The sequence below is a fragment of the Dasypus novemcinctus genome, chromosome 4 (genome assembly GCF_030445035.2).
Source record: "Dasypus novemcinctus isolate mDasNov1 chromosome 4, mDasNov1.1.hap2, whole genome shotgun sequence".
Taxonomy (NCBI): domain Eukaryota; kingdom Metazoa; phylum Chordata; class Mammalia; order Cingulata; family Dasypodidae; genus Dasypus; species Dasypus novemcinctus.
This window is the reverse complement of record NC_080676.1, coordinates 131,256,813-131,269,970: the sequence shown is the minus strand read 5'-3', so window position 1 is coordinate 131,269,970 and position 13,158 is coordinate 131,256,813. Positions and strand designations below refer to the sequence as shown.

Here is a 13,158-nt window from a genome sequence, read left to right as displayed (position 1 = left end):
ATGTTGCGTAAGGTACTGGAATTTTAACGAATAGGCAGGAAATAAACAGGGGCAGTAGGTTTATGGTGAAACTTCCGGGTCAGGGGCTGATGATACACCCCAGATTGGTCTGAAACCAAATTATAAATTATGTGAAGTTCTCCTTGGGTGTCCTCTTCCTCAACAACTGCTGATATTTTATTTTATTTTTTATTAATTATTTTTTTAAATCCCACGAACTCTCTGCTTTCCTATTCTTCCCTGTCCTTTCTGTTCAAAACTTGCTCCCAGTTGAGGGATGAAATTCATCCATAGTAAGTAAGTAATTAGGTGATTACCAGTTCAGGGTATGTGAGAGGAAGGAGTAGTTGCATCTTAACCACTGTTTACTTAAACAGCACAAGCTGGAGTAAAGAAGGAGTTTGGCAGGGCCCTTCACAGTTGTAGAAATTGTCCCACCTATGTTTATATTTATTCTACCCACAGGTAAAGAACTGCTTTCAGATCAAATACTAAGAAGAAATTCCAGATGCCAGTTTATGACTGTTGCTTTTACATACTATAGGATACCAAAACATGGAGGGGCAGAAGGAGGATGAATGAAAGGGACAATATCTGCTGCTGACTAAATTATGCTTTTACAAATACAAACCAAATTGTTTAATGCGCCCTTCAGATTCCAACCAGTTAAAACAAGATACACACCTCCTTTGATTTTCTCAAGTTTTCTGTCTACCACTTCCCTGAAGAGAATACTGTCTTATGTTGTTAAGCACTTACCTGGCTTTATAATACTACAAATGGCTTTTCTGAACACTTGCTATATACCAAGAGCTGTCCTAAGCATTTAACATGAAAAAATGTAACAGCAAAAACAAAAATAAAAATGTTTAACTGAGAAAGAAACCTTATACATGCATAGTTTTACTTACAACCCTTTGTGGGAAAAAAAGGGTGAATTTGGATTTAATTTACAGACTACCAAGAATATCAAGAATAGAAAATACTCAAGCCATAACAATTGATATCTGTATGGTATATGTTTGTGTTCACACACGTACATTGATTGACATGATAGAGTCAGGTTATTGCCACTTTTCATATTTTATGATAGAATTTTTCAATCATATGCAAAGGAAGAGATAATAATGAGCATACATTGCTAAGCTTGAACAAGTACAGCCTAAAATCAATCTTATTTCATCTCTTTCCATGCTACTCACCACTGAGCTTACTTTTCTAAATAGATTCCAGACATAACTTTATTTTTTCACTATGCATCTTTAAAACGTAAGGACTCTTTTAAGGAAACACAGCCACTAAACCACTACTGCACTTGAATAAAATAATAAAAGTATCATACTACTAAAAATTCAATATTCAAATTTCTCTAATATTATCAAGTGCTTTTTCAGTTAGTTTGTTTGAATCAGGATCCAAACAAGGTTGCACAATGCATTTGGTTCATATGTCTCTCAATTTATATGTGCCTCTTTCCATTTATTTGTTAATAAAACTGCCTTGTTTTCCTGTAGGATTTTGATAGTTTTGAATTTGGCTGATTGCATCTTTGTAGCATTTTAAAAAACATGTTAAAACATGTAAAAAATATGTTTCCTTTACATTTAATTAGATGTACAAATGGGTAAGATTCAGGTTTGATATTTTTTAAAAATCTAGTTCATCAGTGAATGTGTACTTCCTGTTGCATTACTTGGGAAGCCCGTATCTGGTCATCTTTATTTTCATAATACCAATATTTATCACTGGGTTCAGGTGATGTCAGTCTGATTCATGCAGCACAAATTTCCCCATCAGGTTTTCAATTGAAGGTGTTAGCAGCAAATGATGATTATTGAATCCAGAACTATTGCTTTATTAGAATTGTACCATAATTATATTGTTTGTATCATTCTTTTTGTATTTATTAACCAGAATTCTTTGATAAAACACTTTTCCTCATTAACTGTTTGTTTACCTAATATACACGCATGCTGGAATTGTCCATTCTTTCTTTCTGTGCAGCTTTTACAAATTTTAGTTTATGTTGCACAGACATTTCCAGACCAAGATGATACTTGTATTAACCATACTTTGCCACCTAAGATCAGAAAAATTGAAGACCATATGTAGACCTTAATATGTTGCCCTTAGCTAGAGGTAGAATTAATTTCCACTCTCAAAGGCATGGCACACACATTTACATGATCTCATTTATGTTTCATGAAAATATTATTTATTAAATTAAGACTTAAATATCTGTTTCTTTTATTCTTCCAGGTCAATCCAAAGATCCATGTCTGAAAATAAAGCATTCGGTTAGTGACCATAAGATTTTTTGTGCAAATGATGTATTCTATTTCCTTAAAGGTTCCTTTTCTTCTGCTACTCTCATAAAGAAACAAATGATTATTTTTAAAGAGATATGTGGTTTCCAGTCTAACTTTATTTTTTATCTAGATCTATTCTTATAGTAGACTACTCAGTTTATGCATATAAGATTCTAGATATTTCCTTCCTAACTTTTAAAACATTTTCATAGTTCATGATAAGAAGCTGTCTTCTCTAAGTTAAAACATGAGATCAGAAGTGATTTTTAAAACAACACATTTTAAGTTTGTCTCCATGCTGTTTTTGTTGATAATTTAAAATTTGCCTCCTCAGTGTTATGACACAACATATAGACTGGCTAGCAGTTAGAAAGTAGATTAGAAGGGATTCCAGTTCTTCAGTGTAATGCAGTTCAGTTCCTTACAACAAGTTGAGGTGTTAGGAGAGCATGGTCCATCCACTCAAAGATCTTACCTTAACCTGAAACCTTCACGGTTCAGTGTTCCCTCTATGTGCTTAACCATTTCGTTAAAAATGATGGGTATGTGGAGAGTGGGATATTTAAACTTATGCATAAAAAATAAATAGTTATTAGTTCAAGAAAAATATTCCAAGGAGTGGTGCTATCACAAGCTATCAAGAGATAGCTTAGTAGCAACATTCTACCATAGGCCTTTAGGTGCTTCCGTAGCTCTTGGAAATAAATGGGCAGCCCACAGGACACCTGATGCCTATGGGGGACTAGAACGCCCCAGAATGGGCCACAGATATGCTTAAAATATCACTTTCCAAGTTACACCAGTGTGCTGAACTTGTTTTGATTTCTGATTTATTACACTTGCAGGACAGATGTTACTGTGAATTCTGACAACCAGCCCTTTGCTTTAAAGGAAAAACTGAGTGACACAATCTGGCAGGAAGTCAGCAAGCCTGAGAACGATTCTTACATCCAAAGGCCCTGTCAGCTAAAAAGTAATTGCTAAATTTAGTTCAGCTGACTTTGCATTTTCCCAAAGTAATTTAAAGGGCAGATAAGAAAAATTTTCATCTTTCACAATTAAAAGAAGCGAGGTCTTGTGGTCTACTTAAATAGGAAAGACAAAACATAAAATTATCATTTATACATGCACATACAGAAAACTGAATCTAATTAGATTGCCTATTGAAAAAGTCAAAGAACGAGTTGCAAATAATATTGGAAAGGTCTTGAATGTCCAAAAAATTTTAAAAATTAAAATTGGCCCATAAAAATCACTGTGGACATAACATCAATATAGTAACAATTGTTTTTGGGTGTTCTTAAAAAGTTTAAGAAAAATAACCTATATTATAAATTCAAAACTCTGTGATTTTATAAATTTAAAATTCCCAAGAAGAAAAAATTAGCAATCAGGTATAGAAGAATTTATTACTAATAAATGATCTGATAATTTAAATTACTTAACTTTGGGGAGGTAATGAATAAAATAGAGTCTGAAGAGTTCACAAAAATTAACAACAGAATGAAAAGTTCATTTGTGTGGGATTTCCCCTTTGATGTTATTAGAAAAGGAACTAATCTAACAACATTAATTATTGATAATTTCAGTTTCTGATATTTAAAAAATATTTTTAGTGTCTTGGGACAAATGATATTATAATGTATTTTATAGTTAGGAATTTAAAAGTTTTGATTATACATTTTGTTCAGATTTTGCCACAGAGATCTTATATTTACAAATTGTGAAAATAATATTTGTGTTTGAAATAATTCAGCTTTTAATCAAGATTGTGTAATGTTTTGAAGATTGAGTTCAATTGAATTTTAGTTTATTTTTAAAGATTTTTTATTTATTTCTTTCCGCATCCTAGCCCTCTCTTCCCCACCCCAGTTGTCTGCCCTCTGTGTCCATTCACTGTGTCCTTCTGTGACTGCTTCTATCCTTATCAGAGGCACCAGGAATCTGTGTTTCATTTTGTTGCATCATCTTGTTGTGTCAGCTCTCCGTGTGTGAGGCACCATTCCTGGGCAGGTTGCACTTTCTTTCGCACTGGGTGGATCTCCTTATGGGGTGCACTCTTTGCACGTGGGGCTCCCCTATGCGGGGGACACTCCTGCGTGGCAGGGCACTCCTTGTGCGCATCAACGCTGTGCATGGGCCAGCTGCACATGGGTCAAGGAGGCCTGGGGTTTGAACTGCGGACCTCCCATGTGGTAGGTGGACACCCTATCCATTGGGCCAAGTCCGCTTCCCTCAATTGAATTTTAAATATATTACATTTCATTTGTCATAAATAAATGAATAGCTAACTCAGTGTGGGATTATTTGAAATATTTTCTTTCAATTACTACAAGGGTAATGTTTTAATAATATGTTTTGTTCTGAATCTGTCTTCACCTCATTGATAGCTGCTATATCATTCTTACCCTAAGTCAGTGAAATATTTATCCATCTGTCTGTTTTGTCTATCTATCCATTGATTCATATATTCATCTATCCATCTAATAGGCATGTATTATCTTTTAGATGATTGTATAGTGAGTGATCTGTGTTATAAAAAAAGGTGTTACTATTACTGATCATTTTTTAAATTATAAATTTTACCATAATTTGTCTTCAAATATTCTGTTTCCTAAAACTGCCTTTTGGTGAGAGAGTGTGGGGTTTTTCTTTTTGTTTTTAAATTTAGGAGTAATAGACAAGTGATTCTGTTACCACTATACTGGCAAAATAGCCAAGGATCTCAGACTTAGGTGTGTGTTCTGTGCGTGTGTATGCTTGTGTGTATGTGAGTGAATGTATCTAAAGAAGTCCAGCACACATGTCAGCAGTAGCAGTTGAGTCACAGGACATTTCCTAAGGATTAATGCTGCACTAAGAAGAGTTGATGGTCTGAGACCAAGGTTGCCGGTGCCATTGTGAACTGAAGGGAGAAATTAAGTGGGCGAGGGAGGGCCACAAGTTGTGGACTTGGATTTTATGGGTGTAGCAGCTTCATTTGGAAGGCTCAGAGTATTTCTAAGCAATTAGCGCCCTACATATCAACCCCTAATATTTCTTTCTCATTTTAAATGCCACTTTTTAGCTGTTAATTGCATAATTGCTAAGGAGAGGTATACCGTGGTTGAGTCAGGTCTGTGTGAGTTTGATGAAATGAAGATCAGAGGGTACATCATTGCTATAATCTATAGCCCATGACTTTATTGGGCACTAATGATGAAATTATAAAGACAGCCTCAATAAAACAGAAAACAAAGAGGAAAATAAAGAGGTAGGCATGACACTAATTCTGTTACAGATGCCAAAAAAACAAAACAAAACAAAAAAACCCAAAGCAAGCCATTTCCTTCCATTTCAACTTCAAAATGGTTGTTGTGCGTGATACATATTATAATAATAGTATTAAAGCTCTAAAGAGTTTTAGTATCTTTATGAAAGAAACTTTCACAGCCTGTATTTAACCAAAGATCTGTGTCTCGTGTTTTCATTCTAAAGCTATTCACGTAGCTCAAAAACATGGCTACACTATATGAGTGAAGATAAAATTTATCAGAATAAGTTGTTTTCTAGAAGTACACTTTCAGTTTATGTAGTCCATTTCCTTCCACCAAGATTTTTATCTAAATCTACATCTGTGGTGTTAACGAAAGATTACATCTGTAAAATAAATGTAGGACAAATTGAGTATTCATGATTTTACAACTAAAAAATTGGTATAGCTTAGGTATCAAGGGCAATGAATTTGTGCTGTTAGATTTTCAGCATTATTAACAGGCAGAATATTCATAATATTCATTCTAGTTAAACAAAATCAATTTAAGCATTTTTAAATTGTTTAGGCTTTAGTTTTATGAAAAAAATTCTAAGAAGAGGAAACAAAATCTGTGAAGTACAGATCATCCAAGACCACGTTATTTATTATTTAAGTAAACATAGGTTCAAAAAAGGGCTTCTGTATTTTAAACCAGAAAGTACAAAGAAGAAAAACAAAGCAAAATTTAAAATATGATGAAGTGGCTGGTGGCTTGATAAAAACATATTTGAGGATTTAGAAACGCTTTCAGTGTGGTTGTTTTAGACTTTTTCAAAAAAGAAAATATGTACACCAAAAAATTGACTAACAGTAGTGATGGAAGGAGCCTGATTAAGATCATGATTAGTAGTGAAAAGAGTATAAACTTCACTTACACTGCTGCAAAATTATTAAAATAAGTCCTCTTTGCATATGGTTTTAGTGAGAATCTTTAGCAAAAGAGAAACCCAAAGGGAGAGAAGAGTTGCTCGTAGGGCCTTTGGTCTAACATTTGAATTGCCGTTGGTTTGGAACCTAATTTCTCTCCTTTTGGCCCGCTACTTCATAGTATGCTTATGGATCTTTGGGTTTAGTTTGTCAAGATCTTATTAATTATTTTTCTTTATTGGCTTGAGACCCTCATTTTCAAGGTGGCAAATATTTAAACTCAAAAGCACGTTTGCCATTCTGTTTAATTTTCAGGGAAAACACATTTAATTTAAAAGTTATGTCCCAATAGCAGAGTTCTTTAGGGGAATCAATTTGGTTTTATGGTTGCGTGTTTGTGAAAACTGGTTTGGTCATAAAGCGTCTCAATTACAATAACCTAGAAGCTGATTAAGATTGGATAGTTTTATCACCTCAATCCATTTTCCTCCTTGCATATGTATTTGAGAGGTGATTAGATCTGAGGGCTTAAGGTGTTATTAGGTGGCTTCTTAAGTACACTGATGTTTGTGACCTGCTGATATAGATCATACATATACTGGTTATCTATTGCTCCCAACACGACGCTGTAACATAAAACAACAACCGTTTTATTAGAATCAAAGATGTTGCAGGTCATGAATTTGGTCAAGGCACTGCTGCACAATAAAATCAGAGGCTTTATCTGGTAGGACTCGAATGATTGGGACAACTTAAGTCTGGAGGATGGAACATCCCAAGGCTTCTTCACTAACATGACTGGCATCCGGACTTGGATAACTTGAAGGCTGGACTCAGCTGGGACTGTTAACTGGAGAACCTCTACATGGCCTCTTCACATGACTTAAGCTTCTCCCAGCCTGAGTGCTAGGTTTCAAAAGGAAATAGGAGAGAGTATGCCACATGTCATATGAGGGAGTGTCTAGAGAGTGAGCACCCCAAAAGATCAGAAAAAAACTGCAAAGCTTCTCTTGATCTGGCCTTGGAGGGCACAAGCATCCCTCCCACTGCATTCTGTTTAGACAAGTGAGCCACTAATGTCAGTCCAGATTCAACAGGAAGAGAAATGAGCCATCAACTCTTGACAGGGTGTAGGAAGACCACATTGCACAACAACATGTGGATGGGAGATATTATTGTCACCATCTTTGGAAAATATAACCTGTGCATTATTTAACCCAACAACTGATTTTGTTGCCACTTAGAACCAAATTGCTTCTGTCTTTACATCTCTTTGTAACTTGGATATTACTCTTTGTAAGGTAATATTTGGTAGATCAAAAATACACAGATATATATTAGGGAGATCACAAAACAAATGGTAATTCTTCATAAAATGTCATATTTCCAGTGCTCCTTCTTTTGTGTCAAAACACTCATAGGTCCTCATTTTTTATAATAGGTGTCACCAACTGGTAGTTGTATAGTGGATTTTGGTCTTAGTAAAAGCTTGTTTTGGGTCATTTGGTGGTTTAAAAATCAGGAAATTTTACATTAAAATCCAAAGATTAATTATCTCTAGAAAATATGAGGAAAGCTGGCAAAAAAACAACTAAAAAAAAGATCGGACTGCAAATCTCAGTTGGCTTTAGCTGAAAGGAGCTGAAAACAATGATTGTTGGGGTATAAGCTTTCCAAATCACCACACACCTTCCATTTTCTCTCTTATCAAATTCACTCCCTTTAAGTTATTTGTTTGAACACTGCAGATATTTATATTTGAAACCTTGATCTAGTGGATAATTTCCAAATTCTTCTGACAGTCAAGGCCAATTAACAATCATCCTAACGCACTCATACTACCCTACCTCCTCCTACTCTCTATCCACAATTGTCCTCTGGTCTAACCAATCTCAGTCTCCCTTGGAGACTTTTCCCTTGGTCAAACATGCACCATTGTGTTCCCAGAATTGCTGCTATTTTTACACTTTTATCTTTTTTTCTATTTTTGCAAACCATCTCCATTCCTCAAGCTTCCATTTGGGCCTTGCCTTTTGCACAATTACTCTGGGTCATAATGACCTCTTCCCATAGCACTTGTCTGATTCACTCATTTTACTGCCTTGCCTGTTATGCAAATGTTTAAAGTACATACTAAAGTCTTATTTCCTCTCCTGATTCCAGATATCAGGATTCAGTAAACCACTTTCCTGTTATTTTCCTGTAGAAGAATGCCTACAGAAGGAGCCCTCTGAAATCCATATTAAAAGGATCAGAAAAGGGAAAAGATAGAAATGAAAATGAAAGGGAGGAAAGGAATTTTTTTCTAAATACAGAAATTTAACAATCAGGCTGCAAAAAAAATAGCCCTGTAGCATTCTGACCCTGTGATGGAAGAACTTGCTTCAAAGAGCCAGATCACAAAACCAGCTAATTTTAAATTTTAGGTATATTCCAGTATCCTGTAAAATGGTTACTCCAATTTTAAGTATTAAGTTACTAATGTAAATAACTCAGAGACTGACCTGTGGATTTAATTTAGCTTTTAAACATAGCCAGAATGGGGATTTGGAGAAAACTCTGCACCTATTTTTCACTATGCCTGGAGGGTAGACCTTGCCTTCCCTTCCTCCTTCCCTCACAGAACATGAGGATGAGGAAGAGTGGGAAGCAAATGATTTCTGTGGATTTCAGCATCCTCGTCTGTAAAATAAGGGTCCTGGGTTAAATGACCCATGAATATAGGTCCTGTAACAGACTGAATACTGCAGATTTAAAGAAATGGAGTCACAATTTGCTGGAGCTGAAAAAGAAGTACTACCTTTTGGAAAGGTTTCATTTAGCTGCAAGCAAATGGATGCCAGGTCCCAAATCTTTTCCTAAAGCATGCATAGAACAATTTCGACATAAAGAATTCATGTTGAGAAGACCTTAGCTAATGAAGCTCAAAATGTCAGTGGTGAAAATCATAGTTAAACAGAAACAGGTGAGGTAACTAATGCATGGAATCATAGCATTTTGGAATTATTTGTGGTTTTACTAGTTAGTTAATTATCCTTTAATTTTCAAGAGGGAAACTGAATCCTAGAGAGCATCCTTGGCTTATTCAGGTTCACAGCTATTTAGTGGTATTCCTGCTTTTTATTTTGTTAAATTTCTACTTTACTTTGAATCTGTTTCTTATTAAAGTAGTACATGTTTGAGAGAAGAAATATTAATAATCTAACCATATAATAACAGCCTAACTAAAGAAAAATATTAATGAGTATTAAATTGCACCCAGACTTCCTAAACCCCATTATTTCTGATAATCTGTATGTAAAATTTATCTCTTTTCATAGATCCAAATGAAGATGGTTTTCTTTTTAGTAATAACATATGTACACTTCAAGGAGAAGGGCTACAAGAGATTTCCTATCAGGTAATGTGAATAAACAAAAGCTTTATGGTATTTTCTGACAATCATCCTGTTATCGAGCTTTGTAATATGATAGATGTAATGTACAGTACCTAGACAACCTTGTTGCTATTTTGCATTTAGTTATTGTAAGTTCTTTTGTAATCGATAGGCTTATTATGTCCCTGTGAATTAGAATATAAATGAAAAAAGCAAATGATGACTTGAGTTAATAAACCATTTTAATTATGCAAAACATGATGCATTACAGCCTTTTGATGAGTAACTCTAGGCCCGTTAAATTAATATACTGAGATTTTATCTCACAAGACCTATGCTAAGTGCTAAAACTATCTGCCAACCTTCAGCGTGGGACACATGTCTCATGTTTTCACATTTGATATAAAAATATACTGTGATTCCTCGCATACTTCTTCAAAAATTGCATTAATTTGGCCAGAAGTTCAAGCAATTAAGAATAGCTGAACTTTGGGCCTCCCCAATAATAATAACACAGCTTTAATTAATAGCCAAATACTTAGTATTCACTCTGGAATGAGAACGTTTGAACAAGCCAATAGGGCCAACTCAGGCTTGGTCCTGACTTTTGCTATTTTTCTGGCAGAAAAATCATTCTGAAAGCCTTGTTAGAAAGTTTCCAACTGGCCATCCTCAGCACGGTAGAATAATCAATAGGCGGAGGGCATATAGCATATGAATTGTTGGGGTCTGATTTGATGGGGAAAACAAGCTTGCATTCCTAAATCTAGCCTGATCTCTGAGGCTGTCCTAGGCTCTCCAATGAATTAAGCAGAAGACCATAACTTTTGATCAACCAGTTTCTTCAGGCTGTTCTGATGTTGCCAGAATGATGGAAGTATGCTCTGAGCTTACTGCACAGGGCTACCCATTGACCCACCATCACTATCCCAGTGGATTTACCCCAGTGCACAGCTGCAAGCCCAGGCATGAGACTTGGTTTGGCCCTTAGTAACTGTATTGAGTTGAATAGAGCCCCTCTACCCCACCCAAATTCATGTTCACCCAGAACCTCAGCATGTGACCTATTTGGAAATAGTATCTTTGCAGATGTAATCAAATTAAAAATGATCATGGTGGATTAGCTTGAGTCCTAAATCCAATGACCAGTGTCCTTATGAAAAGACTATGTGAAGACACAGATATCCACAGGGAAGAGGGTCATGTGAGGATGAAGGCGGAGATGGGAATGATGCTGTTATAAACCAAGGACACCTAGAATTGCTGGCAACCACTAGAAGCTAGGAAGAGGCAAGAGAGGATCCTCTCCTTAAAACTTCAGAGAGAGCATGACCCTGTCAATGCCTTGATTTCAGACTTCAAGCACTCAAAACTGTAAGAGAAAAAAAATGTTGTTTTAAGTCATCCAGTTTATAGCAATTATATGGGAGCCCTGGGAAGCTAATATAGTAGCTATGCAACTCTGGGCAAATCACTTAATCTCTCACTGCCTCAGTTTTCATGATCTGTTAAATAGGACTCTAAAGAGCCTGCATCTCAGGGGTATCATGAAAATTAAGTAAGATACTTCATTAAAGCACTTTGCTTCATGGCTGGCATTCAGGAGATGCTTTAAAAAATTCAGTTCTTGTTGTCCCTGCCACAGCCTGTCCTCTTTTCTCCCCATTTTATCCCTCCGTCTCCTTCTCCCCTTACTCTTTGCAAAGGCTTAGTGACACTTTCACAAACACAGCTGGCAGATTATCTCTAAAATATGCAGTATCATTCTCCTCAATTCAGATGAAGCCTCAGATATAATATCTAAGTGAAACATTGTCTGACAGCCAGGGAAAAATAATGGATGCTTTACAGTAAGAGATCCCCAGAGATGCTTTTTGCCAAAAGGAATCTTTTGGGTTTTAGTAGAAAAATAGAACCATCTGTTAGAAAGAAGAAAATGATGTAGAAAGTTCTTAGAAGAAAAGAATTAAAGATAAACCTTCACCCTAACACCAATCCTTCTGGAGGTTTGAATCGGCCAAGAAATGATACTCCTAAAATGGACACCATTTCTCAATTGTGGCATATAGTCTAACACTAAAGTTTAGTTGAAGGAGTTCACAGCTAGTAACTGTAAAACAGGAGCTGTCTAATCCAGATATTCATTTGGGAGTAGGAACAGGTTCTCTTCATTTTTAACAGTTCCCTTATTCATAGTAAATTTTTAATTTAACTTCATTAATTAAAAAAAATTTATCTGTGTTGCAAAATACTTTGGATTAAGACGTGTCATGCAAAATATTAATTATTAACTCCTTGTGACTGTGGAAAAGTTGAAGCATTTTTCCCCTTGAAAGATGGAAAGAAGAGACCATTCTCAGATGAAGCAGCAACTCTGTGTAGAGAGAGGTACTGGCCTGTCGATGGGCACAGGAACAGACCTTAGCATGGGCATTGGCCTCCCACCAGTGAGAAAATGACTAGCCAGAACACTGTTTTCTCCAGGCACGGCCTAGGGTCCTTCTGTATCACATCATTCTGGGTGGTTGTTAAAATGCAAAATTCTGAACCAAACCCCTGGCCAACTAAATTGTCATGTCTATGGCCTAGGAATCAGTATTTTATGTGGGTGTGGTAGGTTGAATTTTGTACGTCATCTTAATCTATTCCTGTGGTTATAAATTTATTGTAAATTAGAGCTTTTGAAGATACTATTTTTAGTTAAGTTTGTGACCCAAATGAATACTGTAGAATTTATGAAGAGAAAGCCATGGGTGGAAGCTGGAACTCAAAGAAAAAAGAGAAGGCGTAGCTATGTGCATTGTTTGCCATGTGACAGAAAAACCAAGGACCCAAGGATCACCAGCAGCCAGCCTAAAATACCATTGTCTGCAGAGAGAAAGCATCTCCTTGCCGACACATTAATTTTGGACTTCTTCTAGCCTCAAAACTGTGAGCCAATAAATTCTCATAGTTTAAGCTGACCTCTTACGATATTTGCTTTAGTAGCTGAGAAACCAAGACTGTGGGTTTCCAGGAGGTGTGCAGTACATGAACCAAGTGGCTCTGGAATGGGGATAATTCATGGGCCCTTGTCCACAGACATGATGCCTCATGCATTTTTCTCTTTCCAAGTTCAGTCTTTGCTCAGGTCTGGTCTTGGAAGACAACAGCCTCCTAGAAAAAGTGAAACTGAGTTTTTTCTCCTTATTATGAGAATGATAAACATTCATTGTAGAACTCCTGTAAACTATGTAAAGGCATAAAGGACTAAATAATGAATAATAGCTTACCTGGATGAACGTCTTCATATAATTGGCCGTTTTACAAAA

General features: G+C 35.9%; 1 protein-coding gene across 1 annotated transcript in view; it reads left to right on the top strand.

Annotated features, from left to right (window-relative positions):
- The first annotated feature begins 2,265 nt into the window (after nucleotides 1-2,265).
- SAMSN1 (SAM domain, SH3 domain and nuclear localization signals 1) overlaps nucleotides 2,266-13,158 on the top strand; it is a 107,464-nt gene continuing 96,571 nt past the window's right edge. The window contains 2 exon segments of the mRNA XM_023589994.2: nucleotides 2,266-2,297; nucleotides 9,792-9,871. Of these exon segments, the coding sequence (XP_023445762.2) occupies nucleotides 2,276-2,297; nucleotides 9,792-9,871 (102 nt within the window). The 5' untranslated portion in view covers nucleotides 2,266-2,275.